Source organism: Poecilia reticulata, linkage group LG17 (assembly GCF_000633615.1).
Source record: "Poecilia reticulata strain Guanapo linkage group LG17, Guppy_female_1.0+MT, whole genome shotgun sequence".
In the NCBI taxonomy this organism is placed as follows: Eukaryota; Metazoa; Chordata; class Actinopteri; order Cyprinodontiformes; family Poeciliidae; genus Poecilia; species Poecilia reticulata.
The window spans coordinates 5,560,528-5,578,447 of NC_024347.1; the positions used below are offsets into that span (position 1 = coordinate 5,560,528).

At 41.1% G+C, this 17,920-nt stretch overlaps 1 protein-coding gene across 1 annotated transcript in view; it reads left to right on the forward strand.

Moving 5' to 3' along the window:
* Positions 1 to 16,761: 16,761 nt before the first annotated feature.
* The window catches only part of ephb3a (eph receptor B3a), a 67,164-nt gene continuing 66,005 nt past the window's right edge, over positions 16,762 to 17,920 (forward strand). Inside the window, exon 1 of the mRNA XM_008433273.2 lies at positions 16,762 to 17,333. Coding sequence (XP_008431495.1) covers positions 17,270 to 17,333 — 64 coding nt within the window. The 5' untranslated portion in view covers positions 16,762 to 17,269. The remainder of the gene's footprint in view (positions 17,334 to 17,920) is intronic.

Here is a 17,920-nt window from a genome sequence, read left to right on the forward strand (position 1 = left end):
TATACTGTAAAATATTTCTAGCTAATGTGTTAACAAGCAGCTAGCTCCTAGAACAATTACAATGTAGCATAGAATTCATGTTATAATCTGCTTGTTAAACTTAACTGTATTTATTCTTATTTTTAGGCCAATTCTGATCCCCAACAGCACATTTGTTATTGAAATATGTACAATAATTGTACTTTAGGTTCTGTACATCTATTTGGAATCAAGAGTAAAATATAAAAAAAATTTTATATCTGATGTTTTGAAAGCTACGAGATGATGTTTTTCTAAGACAGAATCATCACAATCGCCAAATGTGATGGATGGAACAGCTTTTCTTTAGTCAGACGGCCTTGGCCTTATCAGTGACTCAGTCTGCAGCTAATGTTTCTGAACAAACTGATGCTTTCAAATAATTCCAGTGTCGAAGGAGGCGACTTTGCAGCAGCATTCATTTCTTTCCATCTTCATGAAGCTTGTGGTTCTTTACTAAATTAGTCACCACAACACTTTCCCTCATAATGTGGTTGCTGTCATTCATCACTCTTGTAAACACTGATTGTTCTTCAGCCAAACACCAACAAAACATGGCAACTCTACTTAGCATGTAGGGCTTGTAATGCCTTTCCAGATGCTTATTTCTCACTACCACAGCTTGGCCACAAACGTCACGTTGATGGAAAAAATAATACTAGCTCGTCCAGTTGTTAAATTAAGGTTTTCAGCGTCTACGTTTCTTTTACACCAGTCGATGTGACTGAAACTATAATTCTGTCTTAATTCTTGCTGATGCTTTACCAGCCGTGTTACCCTGGTCATATAGAAAATATACACTGCTGTCAATAATCACAGAAAAGTAATTGATTGTCATCATTTTTCACATGCTAGTGGTTAGCTAAAAAAATTACGTAACGGTTATCTTGATTGGATAAATGTTTTTCACCAGATACATTTCCTTTTCCATTGGACTGGGTGTCCAAAAGATCATTTCTTTGCATTTTCATTCTCTTTTTCTAGCCCAGTTTTAAACCCCAATAATTCATGTACTTTTAAATATGGTTGAACTAAGACATAAAATACCTTAACATCTTATATAACATTTCTAGTAAAGCTAGCTCCTAACCAGTGCTAATATCAGTTAGCACTGTAATTATCATTGAAATATTGTTGTCAACCTCATGTTAGTTGGAATCCTCACTCTTCTTTTAAAGCAGGCTTGATCCCTAACAATCATTGTATGATTTAATTATGTTTAAAAATTAAATAAAATACCTAACCTCAAACATTTCTAGCTAAACTTTTAGCAAGCAACCAGCTTGTACGTACTCAGCTAAAAGTTGAATATTATTGTCATTATCATTTGAAAAGACAATAAAAAGATAGATGGGTGATTGACAGCGCTAAGACCCGCCTCCTGCCTCTGATCTAGCAACCACTGGGAGAAGGAGGAGGAGCTTAAGTTTTCACAGATTGTCTGTTTTATACCATACCGTCACAACATTGTGATGGTTTCAGTAAATATGTAAAAACTTTTTTTTTTTTAATAAAAGTTACATACTGCAGCTTTAACAGGTAAACATACAAATGATTTGCACCTTGAACTTTTGTAACACAAAAATAACTGAATCAAATGATTGCATTTCATCCTCAGCGTTCTTTTACGCTCTCATTGATGAGGTATATTTGGTTCAGGTGTGTTGGAACAGAGATTCTTCCTAAAGTTCCAGGACAGTTTCCCCTGACGACTGCAGCTGGAGACCATTGCTCTCTCTTTCTTTTTTTTGTTGCGTCTTCAAAACAAACTTTTGCTTTGGAAGGTTTTCGCAGGAATATAATTCACATTTTTTTGTCACTGGTCTCATAACCCTTCCCAGATTGATTGTTATCAACCACAAATACTTCTCTAAAATCTGTTGATTTATTTTCTACTTAGTGTTGTGCTATTATTCACCAAAATGCTCCAGGGTAGGAAACTGAAAAGAAACCTATTCTTTATTAGAAATGTTCACGCTTTATCACAACAAATTGATGTTTGATCAGCAAAGACTGGCTACAACTTAGCCTCATAACTCATTAGAAAGATATAGGAGACGCCTTATTCATTAGGGACTACCATTAAATAAAATAGTAAAAAAGTAGCCAGGATTGCATATCAACAGAGTAAAATAAGTTCCTGTGGCTGCTGACCAAGCCCAGCCTGTCACCTGGGCTTGTGTCTTGGTGACAGTTCAAGTTTTGTGTAAGGAGAACATTCTCTTGACAAATCCAAACCAAGAGCCAGAGGGACACTGGCCCCTTCTGACATGTGACTGGTCCCTGAAGTGCTGGTGTCCAGTCACTGATCCCTGTGCTGCTGCTCTGCCCTCACCTCATCTGTTCTTTCCACCGTTATTCGTGCAGAACTACCAGACCAAACGAGATCTAGGACACACACACGACACAATTGTTCCAGTCATCGCAGATTTGGAAAAAACAAGATGTTCACACCAACAGGCTGTTTTAAGCTGCGTTTCCGTTGAACGTATAATTGCGCAGTTTGACATGTTGAAAATAAATTTGATTTATGGAAAGACGGCAATTTTGAAAAAAGTGGTTTTAGCAGTTGGTGTTTTTGTTTTTTTTTACTGTATCGAAATGGTTTATTTCGCAAAACTGCCATGAAAACACTTGTTTTCACATCACATGAGTCACATGATCAACAACCAGCTGTTGCCATTGGCACAACAGAAGACGACAACAGGAAGTAGTTGGAGTTTTTACAAAATTGTGTTTTTACAATATTAGTGGAATATTGATTGAGTTTTGCAGACATTTGTAATGGAAACACAGCTACTGTTTGTTTTTTTGTTGTTTTTTTCGGTATTAGTTTGTACTATGCCCCTCGTTGTTGTGCATTTATGCTCATGCTGTTGTATCGTTCACTTTCCAGCAGGACAGCGATCCTGAACAAAGCTCAAAGATAAAAAGCACAGTCGTGTATTAGACTGGCCTAGTCAAAGTTCAGATGCAGTTCCACTTCCAGGTGGTTCCAAGTATTGTCTTACAATACAGTCTCAGTTCCCCTAAGACTGTGTTGTCTTAGGAGTCTTTGGTGTGATAGAACCAGACATTTTCTTGGTTCTATCGCACCAAAAAATAATAAAATACGGACGTCTGCAACGTCAATATGTCAACAAGTAGAAAAGTTCACGAGGTTTGAGCGCTTTAACGAAAAACTGTAAAATGAAAAACCTCAGTCGTACTCTCAAATGCCTCTAATAACTCTCCTCACTCACTTTATAAGAAGGAAGTCAATCTGCTCTGGCTCTGGCTCCCTTTCCTCCGGTCTCCTGTGGGTAACATCAGGCGCTTAAGCCGTAAAAACGCTCCACCTTCCTTCTAAGCTCTCACTGTGGATGTTGGCTTGTTGTTGGTGTCAGACAGCCAGCGTACTGTGGGCTTCGGTGGAGTTTGGAAAAGCGATGCAGTGGCTGAAAACATGTCAAAAGTTGAACCAAAAGCAAAAAAAAAAAGGCTGTGGGGAAACGAGTTCAGAAATGAGCTGAAAGACGTCATTTCTCACACAGCTTCTATTCATCCACGTGCTCTGTGGGATTGTTTATGAGATGCTTCCTTCTCACTGAAAGTTCATTCCGGTTCTTGGCACTTTATTGCGGCTTTTGATCTTATCATCAGTTGCTCAGAGTTGCAGCGAAAGAGGTCACTGGATTTCTGGTACTAATTGGAAAATAGCCTCGAGGGAGCTCGGTTTCTTCACGACACAAGCTGAAAAGCAGGATGCTGCAGCCAGAACAGGATTCTTACGGTGGAAGAATGGGACTGGGATCCAGCACAGATGCTGGATCTGTGCTGGATCTCGTTGAGATTTTTTAATTAATCTCAACGAGAAGTGTGGGACACAGAAAAACTTCCTGACATCGTTCACTGAAGCAGCTGATATGTGACAGCCGCCGCTTACCTGAACACTTGTCAAGTAGAATACTATATGAATAGAGGCCAAAAGCCTCGGGTTTTCTAGTTGAAGGACATTAATAATAGATGTCAGAAAAGCTCTCGATATGAAATATTTCACCATCTGCATGAATCATATTCAGAAATGCAGGTAGACTAGGAAGTCAGTGACGTGAGGGAAACGCTTGGATCCAACTAGTGATTCTGCTGGGTGAGCACATCTTTCTGCCGCATCATCCCATACGTGTGTGTGTGTGTGTGTGTGTGTGTGTGTGTGTGTGTGTGTGTGTGTGTGCGTGTTCTTCACATCTTGGTGTTTTACATATTTAACCAGAGATGATGACTGTTCATTTTCTTTAAAACACAATAGCTGCAATTACACTAATCATAAAATTGCAGAAAATTGGAAGTACAAAAATATATGTATAAAATAATATAGAAGCTCTCAATATAAAATATTCACCGTCTGCGTGAATGTGCAGGATTGTGGTGTCACGGTGAGGCCCTAGAAATTTACTTTCACAAACGGAGCATTTGAGCCTTCGCCATGATGCTCCACTCTTCACTTTATTAGAAATTGCTTAGGTTTTTTTTTTTTTTTTTCCAAATGTAATAAACACGGAGATGGAAAAGAAAGGCTGGGGAAAGATGGGGAAAAGGTCCAAAGGGAAAGAAGAAGAAGCACAGAGAGAACACAAGTCAACACCCTGTTATCTGCCTCTACACCTGCTGGAAGAAGAGAAAAAAATGAAACAAAACTGAAAAACCTACTGAGCCCATCTCTGACTACAATGTACCAAAACGCCGCATACATAGACACTCCAAGTATAAGAAACTTGCTGCTCCAATGAATGAATAAGCTGCCAATGTCTCCTCTGATGATACGTTGCGAGAGGCTGAAATATGAAGACATTCATGTGATTTTAAAAGCATTTAGTTTTTTATGGGAAACACTGCAATTGGGGGATGTTATTTATTTATTTTTCACATTAGCAGAAGATCCACAAATTTTTCTGCACATTAGCAATGGAAACGTAGCTAGTAACAGTCGTTTAGCTTGGTGCTGTGTTGGGTCTTTCAAATCATACACCGACTTCAACTCCATTATCCAGTTGAAGTTCAAAATCATTATTTTTTTATCACATTTGGCTCAACACAGGAAGCCCCACTCCTAACTGACTGGAGCAGCAAATAATAAATACCAAATAACTTTTTAGTTAGTTTTTTTTATCTGCTGCCCTCTGGTAGGACTGCGCTCTGGGTGGCACGTTGTCTTACTCATGTCAAAAAAAACCTGCCACTGGCATCAACATATTTGCATTTCTTGATTAAACAAAGTGAACTGTGACAGGGGGGAGCTACCATTATTTTTATCTGGTTCGACTGTAGACAAACCAGCTTCACAAGACGCCTCGGTTTTTACTAATGGACTGTTAAAATGTATTTATTTTTTGAAATGTTTACATAACTGAACAACGTCTCCTAGTCTCCGTCCTTCGTTGCCTAATTTGTCTCCGTCCCGTTTGATTGTGCCTTCTGTCTCTCTCAGCTCATGAAAAACAATTGTCTCTATTATTTCCTGCCTTCGCCGTCCCCTTCCTGCAGGAACTCGCTCTGCTGGCGCTCAAGGCTGGTGAGGGATGCGAGAGCAGAAAATTAGCAAACACACCAAAGCTCATAATTGTTAAATTGCAGCAAACAGAACCCATGTGGACCGGGCCCAAATAAACTCAGAAATGAGCTAAAGCCATGCCCAGAACCCCCCTGGTTTATCTAAATTCCAATAGTATGCTCAGTAATGGGAAAAACACTGTAGAAATGCCATTTCAAATAGACCCCAATGTAATCCCCCACAGCCCACTGGGGTCCATTTAATCAATGCTACAGACATGAGCATGGAGGAGGAACAGTCTGCAAATGGAAGCGGAGTTCTGAGTCAGCTCACAGGAGATTAAAAAGTAGAGGTGGATGAATAATGGAAGAGAAGAATGGTGGGAAAATTGCAGAATGTGGCGAATCATCAATAACGCCTCCTGTGAATAATTCTGAAGGAAAAAAAAAAAAAAAGACTTCTGCTGGGAAAAAAAAAAAAAGTGTCTGTGCCCGCTGAAAATGAAATTGTCTTAACTAGTTTTTGCTGTGTATTGCCTCACTTCATGGATGAGCGCTCATTATTTCACGAGTATTTGTGCCTTCGATTACCCGCGGTCCTGAAAAGCTCCCCTTCCCCTCCCACCCCCCTTCCCACCCCTCCATCCTGAGAGTCCTCCACAGTAACTGACAGCTTTCCACTCATTAGCCAGGTGGAAGTCGGAGGAAGTGTGCAGGCGGCGCTCGGTGGAGCTCCGCGCCCTCACCTGGAGCTCCTCGCCGCCTGTGACAGCTTCGCGGAGTCGGTGACGCCGGGAGACAAACTCAAACCAACACCAAAATCATAATCAATCGGCGGCGCGGTGACAGGCGTCTGCCAGAGGCCCGGCAGTGTCTTTGCCCTCCGGCAGTATCCAACAGGCAGCTTCTTTGTCTGAGCACAATCATGTAGGATTTCCTCTGCAATCAGCGAGGACTCTTTATTTTGGCCTTGTAGCAGCAGCAAACAGGAAACCCACAACGATTTTGCCAGTTATGTAAATATATGTAAAATCATACGAATAAATCCCTCTTGATTATTATTATTTTTTTCTCCCCTCATTATCCGTCAGTCTCACCCCACACAAAGTTTACTTCCTGGTGTTTGTCGGCAGACAGTTTTTCTGCTGGAGAACCTCAGGGATAATTAGTTTAATTGGCTGCAGGTCAGTCACGTGACTCGGTTTGTGGAGAGAGCGGACCAAACAGGCGCCAGAAGTAACGATTAGTTTATAAATAACAGCCATGGCGTGAGTTCATCAAAGGGTTAGGTATTGTGTCGTTCAAATGTTTTCATAGCCACGAACCTTTTTCAGTATAAATCATGTTATAAACACAGACTTAAGTGTATTTTCTTGGGATTAGTACTTTGAAGTATCTTCTACCATCGAGAAATCAGGGAGTTAAGTATCATAAACATCTGGAAGAAGATGTTCTGGTCAGATATCATTATGTTTCCATCCAATTGTCATGCGAATTTTGTGGGGGAAAAACAGAAAATGCAAATTAAGTGTGTTTCCATTTACTGGTTTGGAGCGAATCCCCCAGGTTAGTCAAAGTAACTTTATCAGGTGTTGGCTGTAAACATGATGTAGAGGTTATAAACTAGCATGAACTTTGCCTGGGCGTTGCCTTCCTAAGCATTTTCACTTGATTCTCATCTCCTTTTAGGGATCCATCTGGATTTTCTCCCATTGAAATTGATTTCTCTGGTAGAATTTAGTAGAAGGAGAAGTTTTGAACAATGACATTGATTCTTTTGTGCTGTTTTAGAATTGTAGTCCGCCTGTAATATTAGCAATGGCAGTGGAGGAAGTCAACGAATCTGTTCGGTCTGGACATCCGGCTAAAGAGGATGTAAGATGGATTTTACTGTTGAACATAGATTATATTTCAAAGCTGCATTTGATCCATTTGTAATCCTCTTTTTAAAGGTTATTTTTAAAGACATCATGAAGCAACGAGAAAAAAAAATTCTTATGTTGGTGATATAAGAAATTCTATTTAGCAGAGAAACATTTTACTTTAAAAATATCAGTAGTATCAACGGTCACCTGTCTCTACGGTGTCTCTGTCTGTGACATCAACCCTCAACACATTCTGCTTCACCGCTGAACCCAACGGACTGCAGTTCTGTTCAGAGCATTTCATATTCCATCTCCTCCTCCCGGTTATCCAGCTCCACCATCAGTCCCTGCTGAAATAGAATGTTTTTCATTTGTCTTATTTTTATATATCCAAACTGTTTTAGTTGTGTTTGTGGCTGTATCTGAACCAGAGTTTTGTAAAGAAACAACATGACACCGGTCACACCTGTGAAGCGTATCGTTTCTTGAACTGTTTTGTGCGGTGCCAGTGTGCTGGGATGAAGGGTGTAGCCTTCATAACGAAGGCTCCGTCATTACCATCTGTTGTGTTAATAATGAAAGCTCAATCGTGTATTTATTACATTCAAAATGAATCAGAAAATTGCCCTGCAGTTGAATTTTTCTCAGCGCAGCACAGCGTCTGCATGGCATAGCATGACATAACGTAATGTGGTGATTGAATCTTTGCATGAACTCGCACAATTTGTGTTTTGTAATGTAGAAAAATGAAATAATACTTTTTATGCCCTACTTTCATCACTGTGGATATGTAGTGGTGCGGTTGATGTATCAGCAGGACAGTACCAATACACTGACGAAGATTTACTCACTTTAATAAGCCAAATCCTAGGAGTGACTCCAACTAACAGCAGCCTGACCTATTTTCTGATTGGTTCTTGACCACTTGTGGCACTCAAAGCATGGACCCACAGAACACGTGTTTTTAGAGTCTCGTCTCGCAACATTGTTCGTGAAGAATAGTCAAAATATCATCTGGTGAGGCACATGAAGAAGTACTTTTCATGTTTTTCAGTTTGACTCTTTCCACAAACTTATCAGGCTTTCCTAATTTTAACTGACTCGCTTGTTTGTAGGCCTATCCAATGGGCAAATGGAAGTACAGCAAAAACAAAACTGAAGTTTCAGCATAATACAAGACGAGAGGCATTGAGTTGAATCTGATTCTCGACAGTGATGCGAGCAGCTCCACAAAAAAGACCCCTGCCGACTTCCCAGGGCCGATTTAAAACATGACAGATTGTCTTTTTATGACAGCTTGACGAAATGGTGGGAGACTTTATTCTCAGCGCAACATGATATGAACTTTACCATCGGTTTCCATCAAGCGGAGGATAAAAAAAAAGGTCCTCAAAGCTCTGAAAGAAAATGAAATTGTGACTGCAAACTAAGTTTTACATGAGAGGAGATCAAAGGCTGCCTAACAGCTTGTACACCATGGTTTATTATCGTTCTGCGTTCAAGTTTAGCTTCGGTATTTCTTTGGATTTAAAGAGGAATAGACTCATATTAAACTGGCATTCAGAGCATATTCTGTTAAGCCTGTGGCCTGAAAGAGAATCTTATAAAAAAAGATTCCTTTGATTAACTTACAGAAAGCCCAACCCCCAACTGTGTTTATCCCCAGCCATGGCCTTTCAATTTGTAATTATACTAAATGATGCATCTGTAGAATGAATATGGATTTTGCTCTTTAAAAAAAAAAAATCATTTTATATATGTATATATATTTAGGTGCTGCATGGGAGAAACATATAACATGCAAAGAGCTTAAGCTCTGAGGATTAGGAGCTTGCTGAATTCATGTAATATTGATTTAAAAAGAAAAAAAAGAAACAGCGGCATGTGTGCAAGATAAATCCGCGAGCGCTACATGCGCACGAAGCTGCACTCGCACGAGTCGAACCGGTCACACTTCAAAATACACACCCGGCTCGCTTTGTGGAGATGTTCTTCTGCCGTCCCCTTCTTGTCAACTTAACATTCCCTCCACCTCATCCCTGGCTGCTCAGGACTTTGCTCCACGCTCTGTGAAATATGTATTCCTTTTTCCCCGCTCCCTCCTCCCTCCCCTCGGCCCCTGCTGGAGCTTAGGAACTGGTTTCTCATCTGCTGCTGGATGGGAAGAGTCTGTGGATCGGCACTTCTTTATTCCACCTGTCAGAGTGGCAGCAGAGGCGCGCGCTCCAGCCGGCCCGCTGGTAACGTCAGTGTAGCTTTGGGATTTAGCCTCCCGGTTGATCCTGTCTGAGCTGGGGAGTAACACTGAGGTAACACCTGAACACAGAGCATGGATGAACTCTGGAATATTTCATGTGCCTTTTCCCCCCTTTTGCTGTCTGGACACATTCATATGTCTTTACATGAGTTTGGCGTACAGACCAACACTATTATAGATAGCCAAAACTAGCAAAATAGCTAAATCTTACATTTCGTCAACTCAAATAAATAAAAATTCTAATTAATGGGGAAAAAACAATAACTAACTGGAACTATATGCAATTAAAACTAAACTATATTAAAACTATATGTGTTCTGTGTTTATGAATCTGTTTATTAGCTTTTTAAACTGATGTGAAATTGATTTTTGTTTCTCTGCACAAGCAAATTAAGGCACACCATAATCCTCCTTATTCTAGTCCCCAAAATGGCGACAGCAAAATTGAGAAAACACCAGAGGCAGTCCAACAATAATTGAATAAGTTTTTTTAAAATGGCATCCTCTGCTGAGTGTTCAATATGCAATCAATGTATACATAATCACAATACAACACTTGACCTTTTTGAATTCTGTTGTTACTACTAGATACTAGTAGCAACAAGTAGTATCTAGTAGTAGTTACTAGTTACTGAATAACTAGTAACTACTACTAGTTATAATATAACTAGTGACTATGTGAGTTTTATTTTATTGTGACTTTTGTGTTTGTCTAATTCAGTTAGTTTGAATAATTTTAGAGTGTGTTTGCTAGTTTTTAAATTATTAATTAAATGTTTGGTTTTCATTAGTTATGGTAAGTAGTAATACTAACAGTACTACTAGTAGTACTATAGTTACTATAGTACTGGTAACTACTACTAGTAGTACACTATAACTGAAAACTAAACTAAATATTTAATTAATAACCTTTAAAAACTAGCAAACACACTAAAATTATTCAAACTGAGTTAGGCAAAGTCACAACAAAATAAAACTAAATTATAATGAAAAACCCAGAATTGTTATAACCCCGGTACAGACGCAAAGAAATTTATTGACACCCCTGGTGACAAAAAAAAGCACAACTGAGCTGAAGAGGAGAGAGCAGAAGAGATGAATGATGATTATGCATCATCATTCTGTAGAGGAGGAGTTTTACAAAGTATTGACAGCAGAGGTCAGGGTTGCATTTAAAAGCCTGAGCGCCCCTGGATCAGAGGCAGCTTTGGTTACCCCACACCCACAAATTCCTTTATGCATGCCAATTACAATAGTGGTAGTTATGTACACATAAATGTTAAAACTCTCCAGTCCTTGGCCACATAAGGACACACATTTTCCTTCCTCTCATTAACACTGGATCATTTTGAGACAAGTAATCCTTTATCCACACGACGACAATAACCCAAAATGTACCTAGTCTGCACTTGGTGATGGGAGGAAATCACTGGAGCACGACAAAAACAAAGAAGCACATACTACGGGTTGCTGATGCATCTGACATGTGAGGGATAAGTAGAAAATTCAGAGTATGACAATTGGTAAATTACCAGCAATTAATTGAAATATTTAACATTACATGGGAACAACATATACAGGCTCAGAGATAAACTGTTTAGTTGTGTTTCTCTACTTAATGAAGCCAATGAAGGAGCTTCTACCCTCATTAATGATGCACTTTTTCTTGAACACTAGCTGTTTCCATTACAAATGTGCGCAAATCTTTGTCTATGTTCTGCCAGTGTCGGGAAAACACAATTTCTCACAGTTGCTGTTTTTCCACAATAGGTAACATATTCTTCAGCCATCCATGACGCTGGTTCATCAACCATCACAGGAGACATCAGCGTCTTCTTTAGTGAGAGGCCCCGCCTACGCGGGAGAGGCTACGTATGCGGCACTTTAAGGAAATTGTAGTCGTCCATTTTAAAGAAGAGCTATAAATTCAACGCCTTCAAATGACACACAACCTTTCATGAACTGTGTGATGTTTGTGATCCACAAATTTGCAGTTTTCCGTTAAGCACATTTATTTTCATAATTTCAATTTGCATAATGCTCAGTGGAAATGCAGCTATAGAAAATACTCCTGTGCTATGGTCTTTACTTTTGTGTGTGTGTGTGTGTGTGTGTGTGTGCGTGCGTGCGCGTGTGTGTGTCTGCACAGTCATCTCAAACCCGCAGCAGATGCCCAGTCACACTGGGCCAGGCTCTGGTTCTGCTGGAGTTTTCTTACTGTTAAAATGGGCTTTTCCTCTCAATTTTCACTGCAGACCCATTCAATAAATTACAGAAATTAAATTAATTGCTGGTTTTGTTCTGGGAAATGTATCACTAAGTGAAACAGATATGGGTTAATAACAGACAGATGGATGTTTGAAAGCCTTTATTTCTGTTAACCAGGATTTTCCACTTATAGGTAGTGAAAACATGATATTCCCAATTAGAATATAACAGACCAAAATATACAGTCATCCCACTGTTGCTAACTTAATGACTTTGTCTCTTTATTTATAAGTAAGCCCCTCTCTGGCCGGGATCCCAAAGCTGTGGGATATTGGACAAAACACATTTTTTTCATAAAATGGTACTGTTCTCCACTAGAGAAAGGTTTTAAAGTTAAAAGTTTTATCCTTCTCTAAATTTCTCCATTTGCGATTGTGCTCCTGAAATTCTCCATATTTTTGCTGCAAATACATTTTTCCCCCCTCATCTTTATTCAGCAATAAATCAAATGGAAGTTTATTAAGAGTGAGAAACACACACAAGAAAAGGGGTTGAGATTGGATTTATATTGGCTTTTTGAGCCATTAATTAGAAACATTCCACACGCTGTGTTTTTCCGAGATACCAGGGGGATTGAAAGATGAATTCAAAAGTAGATTTGTAAAAAAAATAAATAAAAAAATTGTCCGATTCGCCGTGGGTCTCCGAGGAGCTTCTTAGAAAACACACACAAACAAGCAATCAGCAGTCAGTGGGGGATATTAAAAAAGACTAATTAGAAAGAACTGTGCAGCAGCAGACAGCGTTTAATATCACCTGGTCATGATGACTGTGCTGATGCCAGAGTGACAGCTGTTTTCTTCTTCTCCTCCTCTTTTTTTCCCTCTTTTCTGCTGGTTAAAAAGAGCTGTCCGTCAGTGGTTTCGGTGGCGCGGGCTGACCCCGTCCTGCTGGGAGCTGAACTGTAGTTAATTAGTACACAAAGCCTGAGAGACAAAGGAAGTTAGGGAGGTGAGGATGGCGGGGGTGGGGAGGAGGGGGGGGGACTGTTTGGAAGTGTGTGTCTGAAGCCTGGGGAGAGGGGGGGGACGTCATAAGTAGTTTTTTTTTCCTTTTGGGAAGAGGTTGGACTCTGTGTGTGTGTGTGTGTGTTCCTGTGTGGAGACTCAGTGGGAACAGAGGCTCACAGTCAGAGGAATTGGAAGTGTGAAGGGGAGCCCTGTCCCTGAGCTGAGCGCTATACTACCAGCTCACACACACACACACACACACACCCACACACACACACACACACACACACACACACACACAGCCCTACACGCATACAAACGCTCCTCTGGAACCCATCAAGGGACAAAAGACCAGGGTTTGGGATCTGCTGAAAAAGGGAGCCAAAAGGGAGAGAATGTGAGACAGAGACTGCGAAAGGTCAAAGTATGACAAGAACTAATGAGGGAAGTGTCTGTCAGGGCTTGGCTGAGATGGTACCACCACTGGTAGACTGGTAAACTGGATCCTGTTTCATAAACTGCTCAGAGACAAATATGATCTGCTCCAGGAAAGTGTGTCTGTGGTGGCACAGAGCTGTAGGGGCTGGTATGAGTCCCAACTGGATGAAAAGTCAGAGTAAAAATGTGGACACAGTTCTAAATACAATGTGACATTATGTAATTTCTTTCTAATTTCTTTGATTTGGAACGAAAAACTAATGATGATGCCTCCAGCTCTTAAAATAACTTCATAAAATCACATTGCAATATCTCAATAACAATAGCTCAACAGTATCTGGCATTTATCTATTTTTCTATAAAAACATACTAAAGTGATTAGTTTGAAATAAACATGGTTAAAGTGTCAAATAGCATAATACTACTCTATGTGGGGTAACACAATCCATTTGATCAAGTAACTGTTACCTTCAGTTGTTATAAAAAATTCCTATAAATTAAATGTAACTTAGAAATTTGACTTCATAATTTAACGCCTTAAAATTGGGCTTCTGTTTCTTTAAGAAACTCTGTCTCTGAAACTCCACCTTCAGGAAGTCATCACAACATGGCTCCTCTATTAACCCTTTAACGTTTTTACCAGCGTTGCACTGAGAAGTAGCTCCTATAATGAGCTCAGCTGATGCTCAGTTCCACCAGGTTTTTGCCAATTGCTGCTGGCTAGTCTGAAGGAGCTGATGGGGGAGTCTTAGAAGAGGGTCGCTCTGTAAAGTAGAAGCTCGGAAGCTTGCAAACGGCAGCTCTGAGGAAGAGCCAAGTCCTCAAAGACACGCTGGGTCAACCCGGGAGTTTTTGCACATTTGAATGGTTGCCTCTAGAGATTCAAGGATTTCTCAAACATGCATGAAAACAATGAAGGCAATGCTCCAGGAATGTTTCTGATGAGGGAATCAGAGCATGCTGTCATAAAAATGCACTTTTGTTGGGCGGACGTCCCTTTGAGTATGCGCAGACCTCCATGGAGAGAAGTACATCTGAGTGTGTGGGGGCCTTTAGCTTCTATGTCATCAATTGTGACAAAATGGAGTGGTGTCAGATTTTAGCTGTTCAAGGATTTCTCTTTTATCTTTGGCAAAAGACTGTGAGCCATTTCTTCCATTAATGCTAGACTCATGCATGTGTTTTGGTTGCATTTACCCACAATGCCCTGCGCTGTAGTTCGCTTCTTGCTTTTGGAGCGGTTTCTGGTGTGCTTAGCATTTACATATGCATTGGAACCGCACCAAGAGTTCACTTCAACCAAACAAAGACCTAGGTTTGTAGGACCAGAGTTCACTTTTTTGGACGGCATCAAAGTTCAATTGCACAAAACAAAATGGACTTTCTAGGCAAATGAACTGGAGTTTGGATAAAGTGGGATAGAGGTGGTATGAATGCACCTTAAGTGTCGTTCTAACAGCCAGCTGACCTGCAGTGGAAGTACGACTTAAAACAGCATTATTTGAGTAAAACTGTTGCGTGAAGTTAGGTAGCCTTCTTTCAACCAGTTGACCAGCAGTGTGGAGCAACAGGTAAGAAAGGGTCATGATTCACTTCATGCTTCAGCAATGGAGAGAAAACTCCAGTCACTTTCTCTGGAATCACTTTTACATTATTTTTAATCTAATAAACAGTATCACATAATTTGTAGTTTAAAACTGACATTTTGATAGGCTCCAATAGGCCTACCAGAAGCTCTTACACAACCCTGCTAAAAGTTTACTGACTGCTGTAAAACGATTCAACCCATTCCTTCTTTTTGTTATCCCTCCTAATATCCAATTACGACCATAGCAGCGGTTCATGCTGAGACTAAGTGAAATCTGTGGGTTTGGTTCTGTTAAATCCAGTGTGGCTGAGCTCAAATCAGATGGTTATTATGGAGTATCAGCCACCCGGGCCACTCAATAAGCCGCGGGAAGCGCTGTCTGTTCACGGCTCTCGCTGACATTCTCCGCCGGTATGACCGCAGTCCATTTAATGCCACCATCGATCGGCGCTGCAACGGCGCTGTGCACAACCTTCAGGCCGGTGTTAAGCGCAGCGGCGGCCGTCTGGCAGGTACGAGTCTGCGGGCACACTAACAAGTCTCCTTCGCCACCACCTCCTCTTCCTCCCACCTTAACACTCTTTTGTCCTGCACCCACTTCCACGCGCGCACACGGCTGCGTCGAGCTCGGTTTAAAGAGCTGGAACACGGACGGAAGTTTGGGGGTTTTCACGACAAAGTAAAAGCCTTATTTTCCAATCAGTGACGTCAGACTTTGTTAAGTTGTGGGTTCTTTGGTTATGATGAAGTAGATTATATCTGATCCGGTGTGGGGAGTTTGTTTCTTCTTCTTTTACTTCAAAGCAAGTGTTTCACAATAAAAAAAAATCTAACTTTGAAACCATTTTTCCCATATGATATGCTAAGTAAACCAAAAATGTCATATTTTCGCCACGTCATTAATACATTTATAAATGTCACATCTCTAAATATGTGACTTTTTAAAAATATTGCTAGCTAAATATTTAGCTAACAAGCTAACCTAGCTAGCTAAATATTTAGTTAGGTTAGCTTGCTAGCTAAATATTTAGGTCAACACTAAATACTTAGCTTGGAAAATAAATATACTTAGGAAATTAAACATTTAGCACAGACCTAAACCTTTGGTGTGGTATCTATTTTAATAGCTAAATACTGAATTCGCAAGTTATATTTAGATTGTTAACAAAATAATGAGTTGTGAATTAAATATTTAGCTTGGAATTGTAACATTTAGAAAAATGAAAAACAGCATAACACCCTTTTTTTTCTCACCACAGGCTAAATAAGTCAAAAATTTGCTTTTTTAAAAACTGTTTACAAACAAGCACCTCGTTGTAAAATAGGCAGTCATAAGCATTATTAGAGAAAGTCTTACGTATTTGAGGATTTTAGTTGCTTTCTGACAGTTGTGGTATTTATAACCCCATCAAATAACAGGGGCACGCTGAGATTTTGATACCCAATTACAAATAAACACCAGCTACATCTATCACTTGACGTTTGTATGTACAGCCCAGTCAAACCGTTCTTTTTTTAAGTGATATATAAATATCATTGTAGGGAAGTATTTTTCACACGGTTATCATGTAGAACATTAAGCCTTTCATTTAATATGACAATTTTACCTTTCCAACTGGGAAGAAGATATTTCTAAACAGCAGTTTACATTCTTTCTTTCAGCCAGCTGACCAGCAGTATGCGGCAAAAATTACGGAAGGGGGACCTGCACAGTGAGTTTGTTTAAGATAATGAATAAATTATTCTTATTTTTTTTATTTCTGTGCTCTTACTTTGAAAGTCTTACAAGGAAGCATGGAACTAATTATGTCTGCCTTGCTGCTGCTGAGCACCCCCCTCCCTCCTTCACCCTCTTTCAGTCTCTATTGCCATTCCGACGCACATCCCTCGCAGAGGAGCACCATCCTGGCGGAGCTGGATAGGGTGCCGCTTCTCGGGTCCCTCTGCGCAGAAGAGGACTTCACCCACCGGGGTTCCGGTACCTCGCCTTCCCCCCCTTTGGGCCCCGGGAGAGCCTTCGGCGCGGAGATGCGCCCCTGGAGCGGAGCTCGCTGTCGGTAAAGTCACACAAAGAGAATGAGACTGTGAAGCGGCGCGACATTCATCACCCCGGAGGAGTAATAACGGCACCAGCCTGCATGGTTTTATATTGAGGATTTGTGCGCTTGATCGGGGCTCTAAGACACCCCGTACCCCCTCCACCTCCTTCTCTCCTCGCCCCCCCAATCCCAGCTGAAGACATGAGAAGAAAAAGCTCTGCTGCTGCTGCTGCTGCGGCTCTCTGCGTTTGAGTCTCCAGTCCGTCCGAGGGGGGTCCAGTCTGCACACCTTTCTTCATGTTGCAAGCGCCCGGTTTATGACAATGGATTACTTGCTTTGGGTGTGCAGCCTTGTTGTCCCTGTGGTCCTGGCTGTAGAAGGTATGTCGTTTTGATTCTTTTTATTTTTTTTTATATCTGCTTTTTTTGTTTGTTTGCTGCGTAAAAAGAATAGACTATTTGGTTTCTGACAATATAACAGGGGGGGGGGGGGAGATAGAAAGAGAGCCACTGTACGAACTGAACCAGAGCAGTCCACTCCATGTCTTCAGTTTACCTGATGTTTATTGTCTCAGTGGGAGAAACCGGAGCCGCTTTTGTTTTCCTTAATTAAACCCACTAACACAGCCCAGTTGGTGGGTTAGGGGTTATTCCGTGATGACACCCCGCCCCCGGTGTTTCCGATGCGGCTTTTGGGACTTGTCCCTGTTGCTATTGTCCTTGTTGTCACACCCGCTAGCGGAGCGAGGATGCCCCACCTGCCCCGCCTATCCTCCCCACAGCTGAGGAGGTTCGGTTTCCCTCCACGGAAGGCAGCGAGGAGAGGTGGGTGGGTGGACAGAAGAGGGGAGGGGGTGGGGGGCGTCCCTCCGCCGTCACCGTGAGGACGCAAATGATGCGCTCCGGAGGAGGTTTGCGCGCGCGCGCTGCTCTGAAACCGACCGACCTGCGCCGGGCTGGTGGCTCCT